The sequence below is a fragment of the Euprymna scolopes genome, chromosome 10 (genome assembly GCF_053919585.1).
Source record: "Euprymna scolopes isolate OS-2025 chromosome 10, ASM5391958v1, whole genome shotgun sequence".
NCBI lineage: Eukaryota > Metazoa > Mollusca > Cephalopoda > Sepiida > Sepiolidae > Euprymna > Euprymna scolopes.
Window position 1 is genome coordinate 15,350,838 of NC_136491.1, and position 24,096 is coordinate 15,374,933.

General features: G+C 28.4%; 1 protein-coding gene across 25 annotated transcripts in view; it reads left to right on the plus strand.

Annotated features, from left to right (window-relative positions):
* LOC145285804 (protein phosphatase 1 regulatory subunit 12B-like) overlaps positions 1-24,096 on the plus strand; it is a 359,611-nt gene that overhangs the window by 184,505 nt on the left and 151,010 nt on the right. For 9 of the 25 annotated variants that reach the window (XM_080134189.1, XM_080134193.1, XM_080134191.1 and 6 more), the window contains exons 10-12: positions 1,750-2,004; positions 13,302-13,568; positions 16,926-17,047. In XM_080134189.1, the coding sequence (XP_079990315.1) occupies positions 1,750-2,004; positions 13,302-13,568; positions 16,926-17,047 (644 nt within the window). The remainder of the gene's footprint in view (positions 1-1,749; positions 2,005-13,301; positions 13,569-16,925; positions 17,048-24,096) is intronic. The other 16 variants (XM_080134198.1, XM_080134203.1, XM_080134206.1 and 13 more) reach the window with 3 other exon arrangements.

A 24,096-nucleotide genomic window follows, 5' to 3' on the forward strand; every position in this document is an offset into this window, starting at 1 on the left:
ATAAACTAAATTTGATGAGTGAATATGCTCGTTTACATTATTTTAAAATCAGTTACTTTTAGTCATCACAAGTTATAATATTAAACCACTTTTAAGGATTTAAATATTTAAAAAAATGTTTAAATATTAAGAAAAAAGAAACTTAAGGCTGAAAAACCTAAATTATCTGCCAAACATTTTTTTTTTTTTTTTTTAAATGATACTGAAACAAATTACATTTGATAGATTCTGCCATTAATCATTTCAAACTGTCATACAGTTCTAGAAAAGTTTATTCAACAAAATCACCCAGCTTTTGTTGCTATTCTTTTTGAATTAAGAAAAACACATTTTATCATAAACTGTTTAATTTTTATATTGAATCTCCTTTAAATATTCACTTTTTGCTATGCTTTTTTTGTTTGTTTTTTGTACAACTAAATTTATTGTAAGTCTTGAATTATGTCCACAGAAAACCATACAACCTAATGATGAAGTAATATGTATGATTTGTCATAAGGGCAACAAATATTTGAAATTGAACAGTAACATTACTGCTATTAATAAAATAAACATTTGTGGATTATTTGAACGATTTTCATACAATGTTTTGGTTAATGTAACCCGACTTGTATCTTTTTAATGTGTACAGAATTTTGAACTGAATCCTTTAGTTGAATCCACAAGAATAGATTGTTCATTAGTAGTTTGAATAGTAAAAATTATCAATCTGCATCTCAAAAAGAAATTTCAAAGCATAAAATGTGAAATGAAGTACAATATTCAAAAGCGCACATTATCTTAATCGCTTTCAAGTATTTTCGATATGTGCATTAAATCATTTCAGTTATTTAATTAAGTGATAGTTCATAATCTTTGTTTAAAAGAAGTTAGAGCACTTTTTCAGCAGGGAGGGGGGGGGGGCTTTTCTATCTCTTTCTACTCTCTCTCTCTTATACTATCCAATATCTTTATTTTGTTTTCTAGGTATTCTGCTTTAATTCATGTTATATCTAGATATGAGATTATCCTTGGTGTAAGTGTGTCAGGAAAACTTTTTCTAAACATCTTTCTCAGTCTAGGAATATATATTTTTAGGCTTATGCCGATGATTATTATATTTGGGTAAAAAATGTTATTGAGAATCAAAACTTAAAAACGTGGTTTAGATTGTTATTTCATTTGCCTTATGATCTTTTTGTTGAAGAGAAAGAAAAAAACAAACATGTTAGCTCGGTTTAAAATAATACGATACTTTTTTTTCTATTTTATAGAATTAAGATTAGATTATCAATACAAGATTAATAAATATAAGTCCTCATTTAATTTTTAAAAATAAAATTTCTTGAAAAAATATACCAAGCCTAAAACTTGAGTAAAAGTGAGAAAATTGTTGCTGCTTAGATTCCCTGTATCATTTTCTTTTAATAAATGCCAATTTTGTACTTAATTTTGGTCACTATATGGTTTTAACAAAAAAAAATTTATCCAAAATAATGCTTTTTTTTTTTTTTTTCTTTATCTCATCTCCCATTAATATTGTTAATAAGCCTATTTCAAGTATAAATCAAATTTTGTTTTTCTATATTGAAAAAATGCAACTTAAAAAAAAAAAAATGGATTTCCCCTCCCACCCTCTTTGGTTATTCCATTTGTCCTTGATCCCCCTCCTTCTCTTCTCTTCGTTCTTCGCCTTAAATGCTATCTAGAAACCTAGAAGCAATTTGATTGATATGCCCTCTTCTTTGGCTTTTTGCTTGGCTTGGGAAGATGGAGGATAATGGTGCCGTAGCAGTTGACATCACAGCTTCTCAGAATGAGATCTTATCTGATGAAGTGTTTGAAGAGTTTGTGCCAGAGATCATAACTGACGATTCTTCGCAAACAAATGACAGTGTGACTGTCACCTTTGATCTTGATGCTGCTGACCTCGCTACCACCTCATCGTCTTTGACAGTATCAGCCACTGCTACTATAGACGCAGCCCAAGTAGAATGTGAGGAAACTGTTGATGACCAAGAAGACGTGAGTATTCATCTTCTGCCCAAAACGGAGGGAAAAAAAAGAAACACGCCAAGTGTTTACTACTACTACTACTACTACTGCTGCTGCTATTGCTGTGACTTACTAAACTGGTGATATCTCACATTATTCTGCACTGGCTGCGCTACAGCATGAGTTTTTTTTTATCGAGCGTCAAAATGCTTCCATTTTGCTAACAATTACAGGACATTTCACATGTAATTCTAACCATACACAAGCATATTACATATGTTTTCATTTATACTAACGCCAACACGAAACCAGTAGGTTGAAACATAAGCATTACCAGTACATGCCACCAAATAGCTTATATATTTATACTAGCAGGACCTGTGTACTGGCGTTGCCTGTTGAAAATCTAGGCCACCAAATAACTTCTGCATTTATATTTGCTCTACTACTAATAATAATGCTACTATTTATTGAGCCTTATCAGATGAAAAATATCAGACAACCTTTATTACCGAACTAGCTGTTCACGCCCGGTATTGCCCCGTAGACCTTTTTATTTTCAATTTTTATTTTGTTTTGTTTTAAATTTAATTATGGTATTGTTTGTTTTCAATCAAATTATTATAAAACTATAACTATCATTTTTAAAGTAATGTTTTAATCTCTATAAAATTATTTGATGTAAATAACTTCCAAACCTTTCAATTTTTTTTAATCCATAAGGATTTGCTAAGAATTTTCAATCCAGTTTAATTTTTTTAGTTAACAGTTTAAATGTTCCTAAATTCTTTTCAAATTTCAAAGCATAGTGGGATGAGTGATTATAAAGAAATTTCCATAAAAACTGAAACTGTATAGGTAGTTGACCTCTCATTTTAAAGGTCCGCACAAATTCTACAATGAAACCCCATTTTTGTACTTTTTTTTCTGATGACTAATAAAGAATACAAAAAAAAAAAATACTCTTCAAAAGACATTGGCTAATACTTCCTGAAAAAGATTCTCTCTTTTTTTTTTATTCTCATACATTTAAATAACAAATGCAACTTGTGATGTATTTACTTTGGCAATTCAAGAGTAAACTACAATTCAGAAAATGCCCCCACAGCCAAAAGTTTTGTTTGCTATGGCAAAGTGGTTGTAACCAATTAATGCACTAAAGATTATCTTGAAACCTTATGTGTATGCTTTAAAATTTAACTTTAATTATTGCTCTTACCAATATAGCAGAAATGATCTGATGAAAAACTTGTTCCATTTTTAAAAATGTATATTCAACATTTTTAAAATTGAACATTCTACAAATGTTGTAGTCAGCAAAAATAAAAATGACAATTTCACATCAGTTGTTTGCATCAAGTCATCAATCGACTTCTGTTTGCAGAAGTTTGTCTTTTATGTATATAAAGTGAATGACAACTAATAAATTTTCCAGTCTAAAAATTGTGCTAAGAAATTTGTTGAATCAGGTTGAAGATTAACTCAAGATTTTATGTTTTAAAAAGGATCAAAATATAAGAAGTTTAATCTCAAACTTTCGAAACAATTTTATTGTCTTCTATCAGAGTACCACTGATGACATGCATAGTTGCAGCATCGAATGATCTATTTTGCTGGGTTTTCATTCCTTCAGCACTAATTTAAAATCACAGCTAACCCATATCTTCCTCAGTGTATCGACAATATTTACTTCTTGCAATGTTTTTCAAAATATTCTCAAAATTTATGGCATTCAAGTTTGTTTTTCAAGAGAATCAAGACTAAATCTGTCATTTCTCACAAAGTGAAATATTCTGGATATATAGATGGTAAAGACAACAGGAAAAAAAAAAAAAAAGCAACATCCTTTCTAATGTCAAACAGTTTATTTCCAATAATTTCTCATTTTTGGAACACATTACATAGAACTGCTTCCTTGCAGACTAGACTAGTCATTTTCAAATATTTAAAATTAAAAAATATATATGGATAACGGCTATTGTTGAAGTGAATTTGAAATGACAAGAACCGTTAGCAACAAATGAGCAGGACAAAGAAAGGTGCTTGAAAATGCTATTATAAAATATTGTTGAATAATAATTTTTCATGGGATCGAAAATATCTAAGTTGCAGAAACAGTATCTGATTCAGAATTGAGAAAGACTTTGAAAAAAAAAATTTTTTAAGATTAGCCTCACCAAGATGAACTTGTGTAATGTAAGGGATTTTAATAGTAAAAAGAAATTTTTAAAATCTGAAGTAGAAGTAATCACATTTATAAAAAATCTACCAACATGGCCAAAATTGGAATAGATTAATTGGTGAAAATTAAAAGATTTAGGTAATTATAACCTTTGTTCTGTTAAAGATATGAGAAAAACTTGAATTTTTGGAAATTTTAGTCACTCAACCGACTGTGAAAAAGGTTATTTTCTCTTCCCCGCTACTTCTACTATTAAAAAAATTTTTAATGGGACTTTTTAAAGTTTATTTTAATATTTTGTTAATAAAAATTTTAATTTCAATAATTAATCTATTATAGCAAATAAAAAAATATTTAAGTTGTGGTAAGGAGTACCCATACCTGAGAAGTGGTTATGCAATTGTATTAATTAGAGATTACTTTAAGTTGCATGAAAAGCTTTCTTATTGCTGTGATTTTTATCTAACTGTCCAAATATTAAGACGCTTATATCTATATATTTAATTTTCGCCACTTGGTCATGTTCAAATACAACTCTTTAACCATATTCACAATAGGGAATTATTAACTTGTTTATAAATTTTTTTTTTTTTTAAGGCCAGTTTTAATTTCGTTCAGTCCTTTTCCAATTTTAATTTCGTTCAGTCCTTTTCCAATTTTAATTTCATTCAGTTCTTTTCCAATTTTAATTTTATTCAGTTCTTTTCCAATTTTAATTTTATTCAGTTCTTTTCCAATTTTAATTTTGTTCAGTTCTTTTCCAATTTTAATTTTGTTCAGTTCTTTTCCAATTTTAATTTTGTTCAGTTCTTTTCCAATTTTAATTTTGTTCAGTTATTTTCCAATTTTAATTTTATTCAGTTCTTTTCCAATTTTAATTTTATTCAGTTCTTTTCCAATTTTAATTTTATTCAGTTCTTTTCCAATTTTAATTTTATTCAGTTCTTTTCCAATTTTAATTTCATTCAGTTCTTTTCCAATTTTAATTTCATTCAGTTCTTTTCCAATTTTAATTTTATTCAGTTCTTTTCCAATTTTAATTTTATTCAGTTCTTTTCCAATTTTAATTTTATTCAGTTCTTTTCCAATTTTAATTTTATTCAGTTCTTTTCCAATTTTAATTTCATTCAGTTCTTTTCCAATTTTAATTTCATTCAGTTCTTTTCCAATTTTAATTTTATTCAGTTCTTTTCCAATTTTAATTTTATTCAGTTCTTTTCCAATTTTAATTTTATTCAGTTCTTTTCCAATTTTAATTTTATTCAGTTCTTTTCCAATTTTAATTTTATTCAGTTCTTTTCCAATTTTAATTTTATTCAGTTCTTTTCCAATTTTAATTTTATTCAGTTCTTTTCCAATTTTAATTTTGTTCAGTTCTTTTCCAATTTTAATTTTGTTCAGTTATTTTCCAATTTTAATTTTATTCAGTTATTTTCCAATTTTAATTTTATTCAGTTCTTTTCCAATTTTAATTTTATTCAGTTCTTTTCCAATTTTAATTTTATTCAGTTCTTTTCCAATTTTAATTTTATTCAGTTCTTTTCCAATTTTAATTTCATTCAGTTCTTTTCCAATTTTAATTTCATTCAGTTCTTTTCCAATTTTAATTTTATTCAGTTCTTTTCCAATTTTAATTTTATTCAGTTCTTTTCCAATTTTAATTTTATTCAGTTCTTTTCCAATTTTAATTTTATTCAGTTCTTTTCCAATTTTAATTTTATTCAGTTCTTTTCCAATTTTAATTTTATTCAGTTCTTTTCCAATTTTAATTTTATTCAGTTCTTTTCCAATTTTAATTTTATTCAGTTCTTTTCCAATTTTAATTTTATTCAGTTCTTTTCCAATTTTAATTTTATTCAGTTCTTTTCCAATTTTAATTTTATTCAGTTCTTTTCCAATTTTAATTTCATTCAGTTCTTTTCCAATTTTAATTTCATTCAGTTCTTTTCCAATTTTAATTTCATTCAGTTCTTTTCCAATTTTAATTTCATTCAGTTCTTTTCCAATTTTAATTTCATTCAGTTCTTTTCCAATTTTAATTTCATTCAGTTCTTTTCCAATTTTAATTTCATTCAGTTCTTTTCCAATTTTAATTTCATTCAGTTCTTTTCCAATTTTAATTTCATTCAGTTCTTTTCCAATTTTAATTTCATTCAGTTCTTTTCCAATTTTAATTTCATTCAGTTCTTTTCCAATTTTAATTTCATTCAGTTCTTTTCCAATTTTAATTTCATTCAGTTCTTTTCCAATTTTAATTTCATTCAGTTCTTTTCCAATTTTAATTTCATTCAGTTCTTTTCCAATTTTAATTTCCAAAATCTGCATTTTTTTCTATTTTAGTTTGTTGGTTTTATTCTTAATTTGTTTTTTTTTTGTTTTTAAATATTCTTTACATTTCTTTATCTTACTTATTTATCTCCAAGTGGCAGTCATGAAAACGTTGAATTAAAAAAAGCAAAATGCTTTCTTTTTTTTTTTTTAAATATTTTCCTGCTTATTCATATTATTTGGATTATTCAAAGTAGTTTTAAAAATCCAAATGATACGAATAACCAATCCTCATCCCAAGTATTCAGAAACCTAATTTTCCTGCTTATTTATAGATTGTTCACAATAAGTTTGGTATTCGTTCAATTCAGAACCATTTGGATTGTGATAGCAGTAAAATGTAACAGGTTTTTCTGTGTACTATCAGTGATTTGAGAACTGAAGACCATGGATTGCTCTGTTGTGGGGGTGAAGGGGTGAAGGGGTGTCTGCTTATTTCGAGCCAATGTTTATATTTATGGCGCATCAGCCCTTTGGAGGGGTTTATAAGAACGAAACAAATGTACCTTTATATCTTGTCTCTGCATCTCTTGCCTGTGTTGACTTCCCTGGAACAAAAGCTCATAACAACAACACAAGTCTCATTTCTCTGGACAATTGCAACTTTATCCGTTTCATGGTTGCAGTCACGTCCCTGTTCTTTATGCCTATCCTTAGAAGGCGGGGGGGGGGGGTCTCTATAGATTCATCTGCCATACATCGCTACCTCTTGCCACTTTCACAAGAAGTCTCTCAGAATAACTGATGACTGTTTCTCTCAGACTTGAACCGTCGACTCTAAACTCAAACTTAATGATAACTAGGGCTATGACAACAGAATATTCTTTTCATTGTTTTGATTCTCGAGTATACATCCGACACAGTTAATCAACCAAGAACCATATCATTATACATATATATATATATATATATAAAAGCATACAAAATATACACGAATACACACCAGAGTCAAAACCATGAAAAGACTATGCTGTTGTCATAATTATAACTAACTAAAAATGTACCATATGCTTTTCTATATATATTTTAGGAGTAGAGGAAGAATATGGGTCCCTACGTTACTGACACATCTATATGCTCTCAACACTCGTCCTTGTCAAGGTTGTTTAAGTTTTAAGCCTGAGTCAACTAGTTTCATTTGGTTTGACCCCTTGATCCCATCTGCACTAGAAAGTCTGTTTAACTTCTGTCAGCTTGCTCTTCATTACAGGATGACTAAAACACACCAGAATATTGAAAGAGATCATGCATCGTAATGATTTGCACCGGATGTTTTAAAAAATTCATAAATCTTAATTGCAGCTCAGTAGTCATTAAATTTTGTGAAATATGAACTAGAGAATTGCAAGGAAGATGTGTAAGCAGTTGCTAGCAGAAAAGATCAAAGCAAGCATTCCGAATGTGTTTGCATGATAACATTCTCTTGAGTTGCAAAAAGATTCAGCAAGCAATGCTGATTTTAGCAAGAGAGATGGATATGAGTGGTGACTCTGAAAAAAAAAGTTGAATTAGGATCTTCATTACTCCTCATACAAAAGTCACAAGGGTCAACTAATTACTATCAAGACCCAAGAGAACCAACCAACTTACAAAACTTGAACTCCTCAACAAGTTCTAAACACCTAGTCGAGCCATAGATGTTTCATTCTTCTTAGATGAGAATTTGGGGGGGGGGGTCAGTTTAATGTACAGAACTGGTCGCTAGTCTACAGTCCGCATAGTTCCACACATGAGGATCAAGTTCTTTCAAATTGTGATAATCTTTGAATATGTTTCCAAAAAAAGGCCACGTCATATTGTCCCAGATTCAAAAACGGACTCAGACTTTATTTAGATGTCTATATTGAGTTGCTGTGTATTGTTATCAGACACTGGGTGGAGAGAATATGGTTGCAGTAAGGCCATATGTATGGTAGCAGGAATTAGGTTCATATTGCGTCTTCTGGATCAAGAAGGTGGCTGTTTGTAACTTTTACGACTTTACCAGTTCCAATATCTGCCCTTTCCCCTTACCATGGAGGCACAGTTAAAAAAGAAACTAACCATACCACCTGCAATGTGGAGGATAAACTGATTGCAAGCATCAAACTGATTTTTTAATTATTTAGAATTCTTATTGAGATGAGTAATTTGTAGTATTTTTTATTTATTGTGGATTATTATCCTCATCGGTTAGTTGTTATTTCAAGATGTTTCGACCAACTATTCCTCTGCCCCATGTCAGGTGTTTACCACGATGGGATAGGAACTTCGAATCTCTGAACTGCATCCTCGGCAATTACTGCCTTCCATAGTTGTCATCTTACCACGTCAATAGTTGGCCGAAACGTGAAACAACTAAAAGATGAGGATAATAGTCTGCAATAAATAAATATACATCACTGATGTTCACTTGTTTTTCAAAGGGTATCATGGAAACTGTATGCTCCAAATTCAGGTTGTTAATGGAGACTAGTAGTCGTTCAGGGTGACTTCTTTAAGGGATCTGTATTTGGAAAAAAAAAAATCTTTAAAAGATGCACTTGAAATTTGTTAGAATTCATCAATATGGCTTTTTCTTAGTTTATCCTAAAAATATAAAATACTTCACAATTTTATTTGGCTAACTTTTGGCTAGAGTTGAATCAAACTACTAGATTTTTAAGTAAAATTTGTTGGAATAAATTAAAACTAAATTTAAAAGATGCTTTCATTTAATAATTAAGAAGCATCCAGATTTGATTTTTTTTTTTCCTAATTTATGAAAAGAAAGTGTTAGCTTTAAATGTTTATCATTGTTACTACATAATTTGATTCTAATTGGAAATAAAAGTATATAGGTAATCAAGGTAAACCTTTTTTATCAAAGAAAATATTTGCTGATATTTTTTTTAGAATATTTTCAAATTTACATTTTATTATGAATTCTGTATTTATTTTTTGTTTAGTTATCCAATTTCATTTTTATTATTGCATAAAAAAAGCTTTGGCAATTTTTAAAAATAAATGCATCTTTTTAGTCTTGACTCAAAATTTTTATATAAAAATGAACTGCATTTTCACTAAATAGATTAATATAAAAACTGAAATGATAATCAGTGAAAGAACAAATCATTTATCAGTGACTGATTAGGCATTTTTTTCAAATCATTTCATTTTCTTTTCACTTACCTCCCTTGGATCTCATATAAACCACAGCTTTGTGGGTACCATCTTGTATTTTCTTGGAAGTTTATTTATATTCATTGAGTCTTTCTATTGAAATAAAACTATGAAATGCTTTAGTACATATAGATTATATAGTGAGTGGGTATTATAAAAATTATATACTAATCAAAAGAAAAAAAAAAAATTCTTTTTTTGTTTTGTGTGTTTGTACTTTATTTTGTGTGTGTCTTTTTGTGTTTTGATTGAATGTTTTTCAAATTTCACTTTTGGCTAAAACTATCTTCCTGCACTCTTCCCCATATTTTTTCACCTTGCAATTTGCTTAAGATTTTCTCTGAAGTTTTACCTCTGCTTTTGCTGCAATCTTAATGCGCTAAAAATACTCCAATTCATCATCATCAGCATGATGCAGCTCTCACCATCCAAATCACAAAATACTCTCATTTTCACATAAACCATTATCTTCTCACTCTGTTTCTACCTCAACACTGCCACACATCTTTCCTATCATATTCATCCATTTGTTAGCATACTTGATAGGCCATTGTTTAATAAGGGGCTACTTAAGGGGTTTATCATTTTTTATAAAAAAGAAACTGACTTCAATTAGTTCATTTCAATGTCTTCTATAGCTCTTACGGCTGCATTCTTTTGTGCTCATAAAGTCTTGTGCAAAAAGTGTTTTTGTCTAAAATTCACCCCATGTTAAAAAACAAAAATAAAGACAACTCTGTATGGTATACATGACAGAAACAAAATGTTGTGCACCAAAAGTCATGTAACTTGATCAATTAGTTTTAGTTTTATAATAAAAAAAAAATCATTCTTAAGCGAATTTGAGTTTTTTCCAATACGTTCGTCATGTTAAGAATGGCTTTTTAAAATTTTGCAAGTTTGAATTATTTGGACTTATCTGCCTTCAATTCTTCAGACTGTTTTCAAGATGATGTCTCAAGATAGTCTTGTAGTTTTGCCATAACATTTTATTTTCTTATTTAAAAATAAAACTACTTGATCAATTGGCATGGCTTTTGGTGTACAGTATTTTGTTTCCGTCACAGATAAATAATAGAGATTTTGCTTTATTCTTGTTTTTTTAATATAGGGAGAATTTTGGAAAAAAACACCCAAAATGTTTATCATATTTTTATTTACATGAATTCACAGATCTTGCCATAGTTTGAGATTAACACATAAAGATACTTTATACATGTATAGATGATTCGAATTATGCAAAATATTAAGAATTTTTTTTATCTGTTACTATATGACAACAAATAACACAAATAACAAGATCTACTTATTATAAGATAATAACCTCGCTTCTGTTTGGGGGTGGGTGGGCATAAAATTACAATCTTCTGTTTCATAATAAGAACTGATATTTGGAAATATTGTTTTCAAACTTGATATTATGCAGGTATCTTACGTTAGTCGTATGAATTTTCAAACTCTATCCTTCTCGTATATGCATACACATTCGGTTTCATTGGACAAGTGGGAAAGATGCAAGTTTTTTGGGTTTTTTTTTTAAATCTACATTTTTAACATGAATATTGAAATGATAAAAACGCTTTTAATCCTTTCATGTTAATCACCATTGAGAATTACTGATTGAGCTGCCAACCTATTCAACATTTTGCATGTATTTTTAATAAGCTCATACATTTTATATTGAGTTTCATATCTTATGTTTTGCTAGACATTGTATAAATATGGTAATTCCAAAAAATTGTACCAATTTCTATTTTTGCCATTTTTTCTTTTTTTTTTATCAAGCTGAATAATAATGTACATTCATTATTACGAGCTTGGCCTTTTATTTGTTTGAACAACGTAACATTTTTTCTTGTATAAGAAAGCTAGTTAAATATTTAGCTACAATCTTTTATTTCTTTAAAAAAAGTAACTGATGCTTCACGTATACATTCTTGCACAATATGATTTAATATTGAAAAACATTGTCAAATTGAAGAGATAAACTAATCATAAATTTTCCAATTTATATATAAAAAAGGATTAGTGTACTTATATTCACATGGTATCTTGACAACTTATGATTATGATAGATATTTTAGTATAATATTTGGAGAAGAACACTATTGATCAATTTCTAAAATTTTTATAGAGGTTTTGTGATTCAAATATAATGTACTATACATGATTTATCTTTCCAAAATTATTGCTAAAGCTTAGAAGATTGCTTTTTATAGAATGGGCAAATTTTTTTGTTAAAAATCAGATTTTACTTCTGAAGATTTTCTTTGCACAGAAATCTTCATATTGGGTGTTTCAGAATAAAAATACAAATATATATAGTGAATAAATGACAAAAAACTATATTCCAAAATTCATGATGTTAGCCATCTTATAATTTATTCCTTTAATTCAGTTGACATTTACAATTCTTAACAGTATCTGTTTAAAAAAAAAAATTCAAAATGGCGTAATGGAAACATTAAAGGTATTTACAGCTTCTCTTTCCATTTTCAGATTTTAATCATGTCGAAACGTACTTTATTTCCTTTTGATGAATTGATTGTTGCTATTTCTTCTGATGAGTTAAGGGCATAATAGATTCGATGATTGATATAATTGATTCTGCGTTACAAAACATACTGTCAAGAATTGTAAATGTCAACTGAATTAAAGGAATAAATTATAAGATGGTCAAATCATGAATTTTGGAATATAGTTTTTTCTCATTTATTCACTATATTGCTCTGTAATTACACTGAGCTTCTTAAATAAGGATTAGTATATGTTATAAGAAAATATATTTATATAAGGATTGGTATATACTATAAGAAAATATATTTATATAAGGATTGGTATATATTATAAGAAAATATATACTTATGATTCTGGGGTCTCATAAAATATCTCCGAATTTAAGCGAATCATAACACTTTGCATTTTTATATTTTCTCAGAACGTATAATTCTGTATATCAGTGGTTCTTTCACATTCTAATTCACCCACCTAAAAGCAAGAAAAATATTCTCAGCCAATTTTTTGAGTAAGAATACAAAGTAAAGAGTTGCAAAACAGCGTTTTTCAAAATAAATTTAAGAATTTAGATAATGATTAACTAATATTTTGATCTGGTATAAAATTCTGTAAGATAAGATATTTATCTTTTGGGAAACAAAAGTAATTATTATACAATGTATTATAAAAATCATTTAAATTGTTTCAATGATAAACTTTAATGTGAAAATTTTTTTATTTAAAAATTAAGTTCCATTTATTTCTAAATTTGCAAAATCATCATTTTATCAAATGTAGCAAGCATCCGGTGGAGCAACCAGAAAATCAATATGGGTATTGGTTTATGAATCGGCACTTAAGAACAACTGTTTTCAAATCAATTTTGTTGCTCAATGTTAAGCATCACTTGTACTCATAGTTGGGCACTGTATCGAACCTGACGTGTACTCATAGTCGGGCAGGTTATCAAAGATCCTGTAAAAATCAGAACTATATTAAATTCTCTATTCATGAAAACATTTAGAGTGGAGATAAAATAAACTTTGCAAAAATCTTTTTTTTTTTTTTTTCTTTTTTTTTTTTTTTTTTTTTTTTTTAAATAAAACATGTTTATGGATGGCCATCACATTTCATATTAATTGCCTTTAACCCTGCACTTCATCCATTGCCTGCTTTCCAGGTGCCTTCCTCACTTGGTCAGCAGCCTTCACAGGCACCAGCTAGCACCACCACCACCACTTCTTCATCATCCTCCTCCTCCTCTTCCATCACTACCACACCCAGCACTGGCAAAAGTGTCACAGACTCACGCTTATGGACCAGGATATCATTGTCTAAGATAGGCAGTTCAAGCATGGTTCCAGCTGTTGTTATTCCTGAACACGAACATGAACCTAATACGATTTCCCGTTCAGCATCTAGTCCAAGGCTTGCATGTGATGCTCATGTGAGTCTTTTCTCACTTCTTGTCTCGGGATTCACTGACAAGCAGTTGAATTTTTCATTTTTTTTTTTTTTTTTTTTTTTTTATTGTTTCAAACGTTTTTGCATGAAATTAGTTTGGAAAAAAATTTGGAGTTAACATTTCGATGTTGTCGAAAAAATGATTTGATCCAGATGTATGCTCCTACCCTTTTAATCCTAATTTCAATCATTTATTCTGAAATGAACTTTAATCTGATCATTGTTATTTACTCTCACACATTTTTTATTTCTGTTTGATATACGCATTTTGTTTTTAGACAATACTTTTATGAAATATTCAATCATTGTAAAAAATTGTATTTCTGATCGATTTTTAATATTTGATTCTGATAAATATGTTTTATTAATCATAAATTGAGGAAGGGATCTGAGCTTTTATTTTTTACATTCAAAAGTCCTCTCGCTCTGATCTATAACACCGGGAACAAATTTAATAACAATTTTTCACTATTTGCCAACAGTAAACCATGTTTTAGGAGTTTTCATTAGTTGTTACTCTTCCTTTTGGATAAGTAACTGACCGATATGAAACTGTAAAGAGAGGGTGGTAGGAAAGCAAGAACTCTATCCAAAATAGTGGCTACCTCTTCAGGTTTATGCAGTTTATAGCATCACTATATTCTAATTGCCTGATGGCTCAATCAGTTAGTGCCAAACCTGGAGTATAATTATTTTTACTCTGATTGTTCCAGACAAATTAAACATTTCAAATTTTAAAAAAATAGACAAATTGTTTAGGTCTTTTTCTGTAATCTATGTAATTTATGGAAATTAAGCTCAGGACGATATTGCAAGCTCATTATAATCTTAATAAATTTCTGTTTAATCTCACACTCTTCATATTTGTTCTCGGCTTGAGTGTCATTTTTCACAATGTTTTTGTCAGTGTAACTGCCATCCACCTTCAGGTGTATGTTAGCGAGCTTGGGAATCTACATAGAATTTCAAACGGAATGCTTTATTTAATCTCTGGGAGTAACATGCTCCTGTTCCATCAGCCATTACTGAATAAAAGTCCTAATAAATTGGCCTTTGGGCTAAGATTACAGTGTAGTATCTGTTCTAGTGCTACGCTTCACCTTTTCTGTCCTCTGTCAGTGGAGGAAAAATCCTTCATGACTGAGACAATTTTTATTTTAATTTCTATCCAGAATGCCCCTTTTTGAGAGCTGGATTTTCCCCACATTAAAAACCAACCTTGTGTCTCGGTCTACCCTCACAGGGAGGCAAGTAAATAGGAACTATATTATTTGGTCCCTCAGATTGAGGATTCAGTCTTCCGCCTTCAGAAGAATGTTGCTGGTACAACTGAATTTATCCAAGTATTTGTGATCCACGGCACAATGATTAGAATACTTACAGTAATAGTTTCATGTAGATTCCAAGTTCAACAAGATGCACCTGAAAAATTACAGAAGTTACATCAACTGAAACATTGTGAAAATGACACTCAAGATGAGAACAGTAGTCAAAAGAATCCAAATAATCCTCACCTCAAAATTTCAGAAACATAACCTCACACTATTGTTTAAAACTACTTGCAAATTCAAATCTAGTGATTCTGATGTCAAGATTAAAGACTCCAACAAGACTTGCTACTAAGAAATTGTTTTCTTAGAGCAACTGTCCTTATTTGGTATTGATACTTATTCTGTTAATGTACCCTCCAACCTTCTTGAGGTGTATGTTTTTACTTATACTTATTTTTAAACCAATAAACTCTCCTGCATAACGTGACGTTAGATTTATATTATACAACATTTGGGACAACTTGAAAGATATATTTTTCACATGAAAACTTTATCAATGATTGTGTTCAGCTCTGTTGTGCCAGTAAATACAAAGGATAGTCATCATTGGTTGATCTCTGAAAATTAGTAATTCAGCGTGATACACAAATGTCGGTTATCACTTATGCAAAGAAGGAGAGGAGTGCTCCCCAGCTAATACTGATAGTACCGTATTGTAGAATAACTGTTTTGAAAGAGTCCACCCATACGCTAGGTTGTTCAGACAGCTAGGAAGAGATATTAATTTGCTGTGGGAATTGCTAATTTAAAAAGACTTACACTAAAGATTTTTTTTTTTTTTTAAACAAACTACATGTCCCGCATGTTCATTAATTTAAGCGTAAATATTCAGATTATCAAATTAAAGTAGATAAGTAACATGTACACAAATTAACATCGTATGCATAAAAAAAAAAATATTATGAACCATCTATGTGAAGATGTCCAAAGGGGACATTCGTCAAAACTTTATACAATGTTGATGATGACTGTAGTCCAAAGAGAAAATGAAAACTCTGGAATAAATATTTGATACAATTTCCAGTTGAATTTATTTGGATGCTGGTTTAATAGGAATGTGTATGTAGCCTTTTAAAATGGTTTTAAATGATTGATATGATTTTAAATTTAGATTTAATAGCGTATGGGTGGACTCTTTCAAAACAGTTAATAGATTTTCCATATTTTTGTGATAAGTTAAATTTGTAACATTTTGCAATTTGTTTCAAGTTTTTGACTACTTTGAATTATTTTAAATTAATACTTACACGTGCTAATATCCTCTTAAATATGTACAATCATGTGGAAAATGAACGCCATAAAATATTGTTAAAAGAATCAAATCTTTTTTATTCATGATGTTGATACAGTTCAACAAATCACTTCTTCAACCATCATCAGATTCTTCAACCATCATCATTTATAAATAAGGAAATGTTTCATCCTTTGAAAAAAAAAAAAGGAATTTCATTTTTACTTGTAATTTCACTCTGAATTAGAAGTGAAAAATAGTTTGACTGAAATATTAACTACATTAATAATACAAAAATGAATCGGTTCAGTTATTGTTCATTCGCTGGCAGAGGACTCACCCTCCCCATACTGTCTATAAAAAACAATGCCCATCATTAAATAAAATTTGTTAATTTTTTTTTTTTTTTTTTTTCAAAATAATAGAAAATCTATTAAACTTTTACTTAATATCTTAATATATATATATTAGAGATAATATAAGTATTGAAGTTAAATTCTATAGATTAAAATATACATAGAAATATATTCAAATTGAGAATTATATTTATTTCCTTAATCCATGGATGTTCATGTCTTGAATATTATCCCACTGTAATATATAGTAAAGCAATAACTCTTTTGATTATCTAATCTGTGATTTAACTTCATTTATATTAATAGAAATGAAAACTTCTGCAAATATTCTATTCCTGATCATTTCTGTTTTTCATTGAATGTTTTAATTTGAAGAATATGAAAATTCATCATTTGAAATATTTGTTCTAATTCTCTGACAGGACAAAACAAGAGCACGCCGACCATTCTCAAGTACCAGTAGTGTTTCAGGAGTTGTACTTCAAACTGATACACCAGCAAGAAAAACAGTCACAGTCTCTCCGGCTGCTACAAACAATGAAAGGTTAGTTCAATTTCATGTAATGTTCTTGATGCATTATATCAGATTGGATATAAATTCTGTCCCTCCCTCATTTTTTATATTAAATATATTTTTAGATTAATGAATAAGTGATGTCGAATTAATAAAAAAATTTTATTTCATTCTTGTAGAATAATCTATCATTGATTTTTAATGCTTTTCTTTACAAAAATCTTTCATTGTTATCAGTTAAACTTGTTTTTAGCAATTTTTTGTTAACTTGATAAAAAATGGAATTAAGTCCCGATTACTACTTGAAATAAACACATAAATTTAAATAAATTCTTAATTTTAAATAATCTAAAAAATAGTTGGAAACTTAAAAAAATGAATTATACTAGTTGAAAATAGAATATACTTTAACAAGAAAAAGTTTTCAAATTTAACCTATTTACATAAAATAATTTAAAACAAAATGAACATTCTGTTCTGATTTTTTTTTGTCAAAATAAGGACACCAAATTTATCCCCCTTTCTCGTCTTTTTCTGTTAGAAAGATAGTGATAAATGGTGGAAAAAATGTAAGGTGTTGTAGATAGATGTATGCAAGTGAAATATGTTAATTAAAAAAAATTAATAAGAAAACTCGTATTTATATCCAGTGGCATGGATGCATGTAATGACTTATGTCCCATTTCTTCCTTTAAGGATGTAAATTGCGTTCATGCCAATGGAAAATCAGAAATATGATAAAATTGATTTATATTTTTTATTCTATTCAATAATTTTTTTGTAATCTTTAATTTACATGTTTTTGTCTGACACAAAAGTATAGCAAAGAGTTTTTCTGTTAATTTTATTTAAGTTTATTTCATCAGTGTATGTCTATAAATATCAAATGCAATTTTATTAAATAAATACCCATTTTTTTTGCTAACAACAAATTTTTCAACAGAAAATTTTTTATCTTTGTTAAAATTTTCTTGTAATTGAACTAATTTCGTTATTTAAAATTTTTTAAACTGTAAATATCTTTAGCGTAAAATATAGTTCAATAACATTGCTTTAATTTTTCCGTAAAATTTGGCATAAAATGTAAATTAGTCCTCTGTATTTGTGATATTTTAACAAATTAATTCCATTTCCACTTATAGTTTTAATCTGTCAGAAAGTGGCTTCAAAATATAATCTGAGTTGGTTCAGCCAGGTCATTTGATTCTGCTTTTTTGTGAAAGCTACAAATTAACAAAGATTTTAATGTTTTCAGCAGTCACTATTTTGAAGTTTTTGCTTTGTAATAACAATTTTAAAAATATAAATTGTCAAAATTGATTAAAGAAAATATCTTAAAAAATTACTGTTTCAACAAAAATCTTTCCTTTACAGTTCAAAATATTGAAGTATTAAAAAAGTTGACTAAATTTATTGTAGACATCTTAAAAATTATAAACTAATTTGTTTATAGAAATACACATCTTGAATAATTTTGATATTCTTGCTTTTCTTGTCTGTAAACTTTTAATTGTGATTCTCTTTGTGACATTTAAAAAATAAATAGTTATAACTACAAAATTGACCAGCAAAATAACTCTGATCTTTATTTTGTTGGTCTCAACAAATTAACCATTTCTGTTTATAAATATGAAGTTGAGGATGAAATATTAGTAAATTTTATATTTGTATTGATTTAATTTCTTGATAATTTTTTTAATTATAATTGATAGGATTACTGTATCACCTTTTTTTTTTTTTTTTTTTTTTTTTTTTTAGATCAGTTAATTCCAACAATTACTGAATAACAAGTATTGAAACATAATTTTTCTATATATTGAGATGTACTTAAGTAGTTGGGTTTAATTAAAAAAGGTTAAAAAAATTTATAATCAGCAATCTTATCAAATCTTTAAATTGAATGCCTATTAATATAATTTAGAGTTATTTCATACAAAATGAAAGGAATCCAACTGAAAAAAATGGCAGTAAGAATGTTCCAGTATAAAATTTTTGAAGTAAATTTTTGTTTTTAGACTTATTCTATAGGGATCAACTGGTCATCATCACCCAAGATAAATCTCTAATGCTAATTTATTAAAAAAAAACTTTGTTTTCGATAACAGATGTGTGTGTGTATGCATGTGAAGATTTCGGTTGAATTAATGTTGTGAACTTTTCTAATATTTAATTTTCTAAGAGTGCGCACACACACAACTCCATTGCATGTGATGTGAATATAAAGGTTTGATAATCTAATCCTTCCTAATAGTAGTCATTTCTTTCCTTCTGCCATATTTTGTTGAAATTCAGGTCTATAAAAAAATATAAATCAAAATGTTTTTTTATATATATACAAATGTACTTGAATAGATTCCTAAAAATATTCCAGTTAACATTTTAATGATTTTTTTTATATATATATATTGATAAATTATTAACACTCCCCTCTTCAATCAAAAGTTTTAAAATATTTTTTAAATCCAAAATTATTATTTCTTAACTCTCGACTGATATCAACTTGTTATAAACTGATTACATTTTCTTGTTTTAATTTCTTTGTCAAAACATGACAATCATTGACTCTTTTTAGTTTTTACGCTTATTTTTGTTTTATTGCATTTATATTCTACTCTTGCTGCTTAATTAACATACAAAGTATGAAGCATTCTTTTTTAGTTTTTAATGGAACTCATAAAATCATGCTTAACATATTTACTCTGAATATAACAACAAAATCTTGCACGCTATAAATTGTCTAATAACATGCCATACATTGCGAGTTGACTTGGTTTTACGAGAATTATTATTTGATGCAAGACTTTGAACCTGGTCTTGATCTGCAAAGCTAGCAGAACATCCAATGTAACTTACCAATATAGGATTTTTAAATTTGGCAGTCAAAGATTATTTAGAATGGCCCCGTAACAAATGTTTATACAAACTTATAAATTTAATATCCATATTTTGTTTAATGTTAAATTATGGATTTAAAAAATAAGCTGGAATAATTATCTAATTTGGTCTCATTTCCTTTTAGAGTTATTAAAGAATATGAGATTTCATAGCAAAATTGGAAAAACCAAAAAAAAAAAAATTATATTTACAATCGATATTTGTGAAAAAAATTCTTTTTATCTGAAGATAATTTGTTAAATGTTTTCATGTTAAAAAAAATAAGTTAGCATTTCTCTTAATTCTAATACTACAGGGATCCTGTGAATATCCATTATATTGATTATTAATAATCCTTTTGAAATAATAAAAACTTGTCAGAATTAATACTATTAAGAAGAAATAACTCTTTCTTCTGCAAAAATAGTTGTCATTGTTATTTAAATATTCTTTAAATGAATAAAACAAGTGTCTTATTTGTTTAAAATTTAATATTGTCTTACTATTTAAATAATTGACAGCTAAATAGTCTTCAAATCAAGAAAATTAATGTCATTTTTTTTTTTTTTTTAATGTACTTAAAATTATAGTTTTTGTTTTTTAGTAATTTGATTTTAAAACAATTCATTTTTAATTGCATAAAGTTTAATTTATCTTAGTGACAGATTGATTACCAATCACTTTGCTGATTGGACAATTTTTTAGATGTATGTAAAAGGTTATAATGTATATGACCATCAATTACTTTAGTGTATTATTTTTATTATTTAGATCTAATACTAATTAAATACTGTATCATAAGGAGGGGTTTTAAAATTGATATAATTTTTAAATATATATTAATTCTCGTCTCAATAAATTCAAGTTATTAATGTAATTCAATGTTTACAATCTATTAAATTTCATTTTACAATAACTAATTTAAAATACAATTTGTAGCAATAGAAAATTTTTCAAATCCCCCAATATTTGACTTTAACATAAATATATAAAATTAAACAAATGTTTAATGCTAATACCATTGCCATTCCATTTAGATAAATGCGTTCCAAAATTATTTGAATACTACCTGTAAATAACCTCATTCCTCATGTTGGAAATACAGTAAATACCATCTTTTTGTTCTTTAAAACATATCCATTTTATTTTTTTTAACCAAGTTGTGTTTAAGTCTACTTTTTCAGCTCTGCTGTCATGAATGTCTTTATGTACTTGTTGATTTCATTTGGTGAGAAAATATTTGGTCTTACACTGTAAGGATAGCATACTTGATGTTGTACCTCTCTTTTCTGTCTTGTAGTCAATGTTGTCTAATAGTTTCCTTTCTTTCTGTGAAACTTCTTCCAAACACAGCATGATCTGTTGCATTACAATTAAATCTTTGCAGCACTTTTCTATTAATCCTTAGCTTCTCCAATCATTCCTAGTTTGTAATTTCAATCTCTTGTCTACAGTTCAATATTAAATAGTTATGTACTAATTACGTTACTGAAACCTACCTATTCAATTGATATTACTTTGCGTTAATTATTTAACAAGATTAAAATATTTCAGGCTTAGATGGTGACATTTTTTATTTAGTAAAAAAGCGCTGTTAGTATAATCGTGTACAACTATGACTTCAAAAACAGTAGCAGAGTAACACACCATCCAGGTGTATAATTGGTAGCAGCCTTGTTGAGAACTGGTATAACTGGTGACAGACTAGTGTCCTGTCAGTTTAAGTTGTCCATCGAACTGTACAGTATAAGCCTTGATCGAGTTCGAAACCGGCTTCAAAACCTAGTAGGTGATAGATACCCTTTTCGCTTCCCTGCAACCTTTCCCACAGAAGAGACGTTGCGAGCCTGTCTCTATTCTATTATTTTCATGGCAAGTGCTCAATGGAATTCCAATTTATGCTCCCCCCTGCCAAACTTTCACAAAAAAACAAACTAGCTACAACCACTATATAGAGTTCCACCACTCTAACTGTGCCTAAATCTAAACGCAGATTCCATGTACAAAGCTTTTATCTCCTAGAACTACCTACCTGTCGAGCACTGTTCCGCTGTCCTGTTTCCTGGTTGAATACAACATAGCCTTCAAATTCAATGTAAACAAGTTCTTGTTGAGCCGTACCTATAAATAATTCAATTCTACACAATTTACATGATTAACGATTACTATACTACCAACTTAAACTATTAACCCTTATCCTAGAGTGGTTTTCAGGCCTTGATAAATGGTGACTCCCAAGTTTAAAAAAAAAAGGATAATCACTGGATTTGAGCCCTCTTTCCAGTTAAGAAAATATTACTGCAACCGCTCCACAGAAAACTTTCATCAGATGTTGATAAATATTGATAGTAACTTATAATACCATTAGATTTTGTTGGTATATGATGGAAAATGGAAGTCCGATCTCTAATATTATCAAAATTTCATGGTCAAGTTGACAAAATAAAACCTTAACACTTCAATTTGGGAATAAACTAACTTTCCATAATCGTACAAGGGCAACATTCTTAAATGATGTAATTAGAATGTTGACAAATTATTAAATATGACTTGTCATTCATTTCACCATAACTCTTCAAAAATAAATTTCTTAAAAATAAATTAATAAAATTAATATATATAATGCTCATCTCAAAAATGAATTCCAATTAAGGAATGATATATATACAACTCTTCAAGTTCATCGATTTCTGTAATTATGTATAATCATTTTTAGAATAGTTGCTTGGGTAACTCTCACTTCAATTCATAAATTACTTATATATAGTCTGAGAAGTTTCTTTAAAACCTTTTAAAACTATTAAAAAAATACAAAAAAGTCCTTCATCGGAAAATTTTGTCAGTAAATCAATTTCCTGCATTGCTCATCGTTTTATTTACATTAATTAACAATTGTACCAATGTTTGTAAAGGGATATTCGTTTCCCATGAAACACCGTTTTGTGGATTTAAATTATGCTAAACCCTAAAGCAGATTATCTTGTATATAAAATGTCAGTTCGCTATAAGCTGGTGTATGTATGTATATGTGATATATGTATGCACACACACTTTGACTAACTGTTCAATAACTTTTTATGCAAATAAGATTCAATTCATATTTGTAGTTTCTTTTGATGCTAAACCTGCAAAATTTATTGTATATTTTGCAAACCTCCTTCCTCCGATGAAGAATCATAGAATAAGGTATTTCAAGTTTATTTGTACTCCTTGTCACATAAAAACTTTGTATACCTTGTTTACAAGATTTTTTTGAAAATTTAATTTAATTTTCAATAAGATTTTTCTATATATATATATGTATATATATACTAGCAAAAGTACCCATCGTTGACTGGGTTCAAAAACAGCCTACAGAAAATGGACTCTGATTTATGAAAGTATGATAGGTTATGAAAAGGAAGGGTTGTAAAGAGATAGCTTCGAATTTGGGGGTATCAAAACCAAAGTAAAAATATGATGAAAGTAAGAATAAAATAGATAAACCCCATAATTTATTATACCATACCTGTTCACACTGAAACACTTATCACAATATTTTGTGGATCTATATTAAAAAACCTTGTTAAACTTTGTGACATATTTCCATACTATGGAGGTCAGGTGCGAACGAACACCCCATAATTTTATACCATATTTCTTCAAACTGAAACATAATTATCAAAGTATACTTACGCAGATAGATATGAAAAGTCTTAAAGTTTGTGCCTATTTCCATTCTATGGAGGCCAGGTGCGAACGTAGACCCCACAATTTTATTATACCATCCTTATTTAAGTGAAAACATACTTATCAAAGTAATATGTACATCTATTTCAAAAACACTTGTAAACGTTTTTTTTTTCTTTTTTTTTAAATTTTATTTCCATACTTTGTGCACTAGGCGCATACGCAGACCCCACAATTTTAATGAATCATCATTATGCCAGATCAAACATACCCATTCCTTTGTCTCGATACATCTATCATTATATGTGATCAGTTTTCTATAATAGTCAACCATATAGGAGCCTATTCGTGACCAGACACACACACAGACGTTCAGCTTTATATATATATATATATATATATATATATATATATATATATACTAGCATTTCAGCCCGGCATTGCCCGGGTGTTTGGATGTGTATGTTGAGCAAAAAAAAAAAAAAGTGGTAGTAGGAAGGCAGGCTCGAACCCGTATCGCAAAGGAGGAAAAGAAC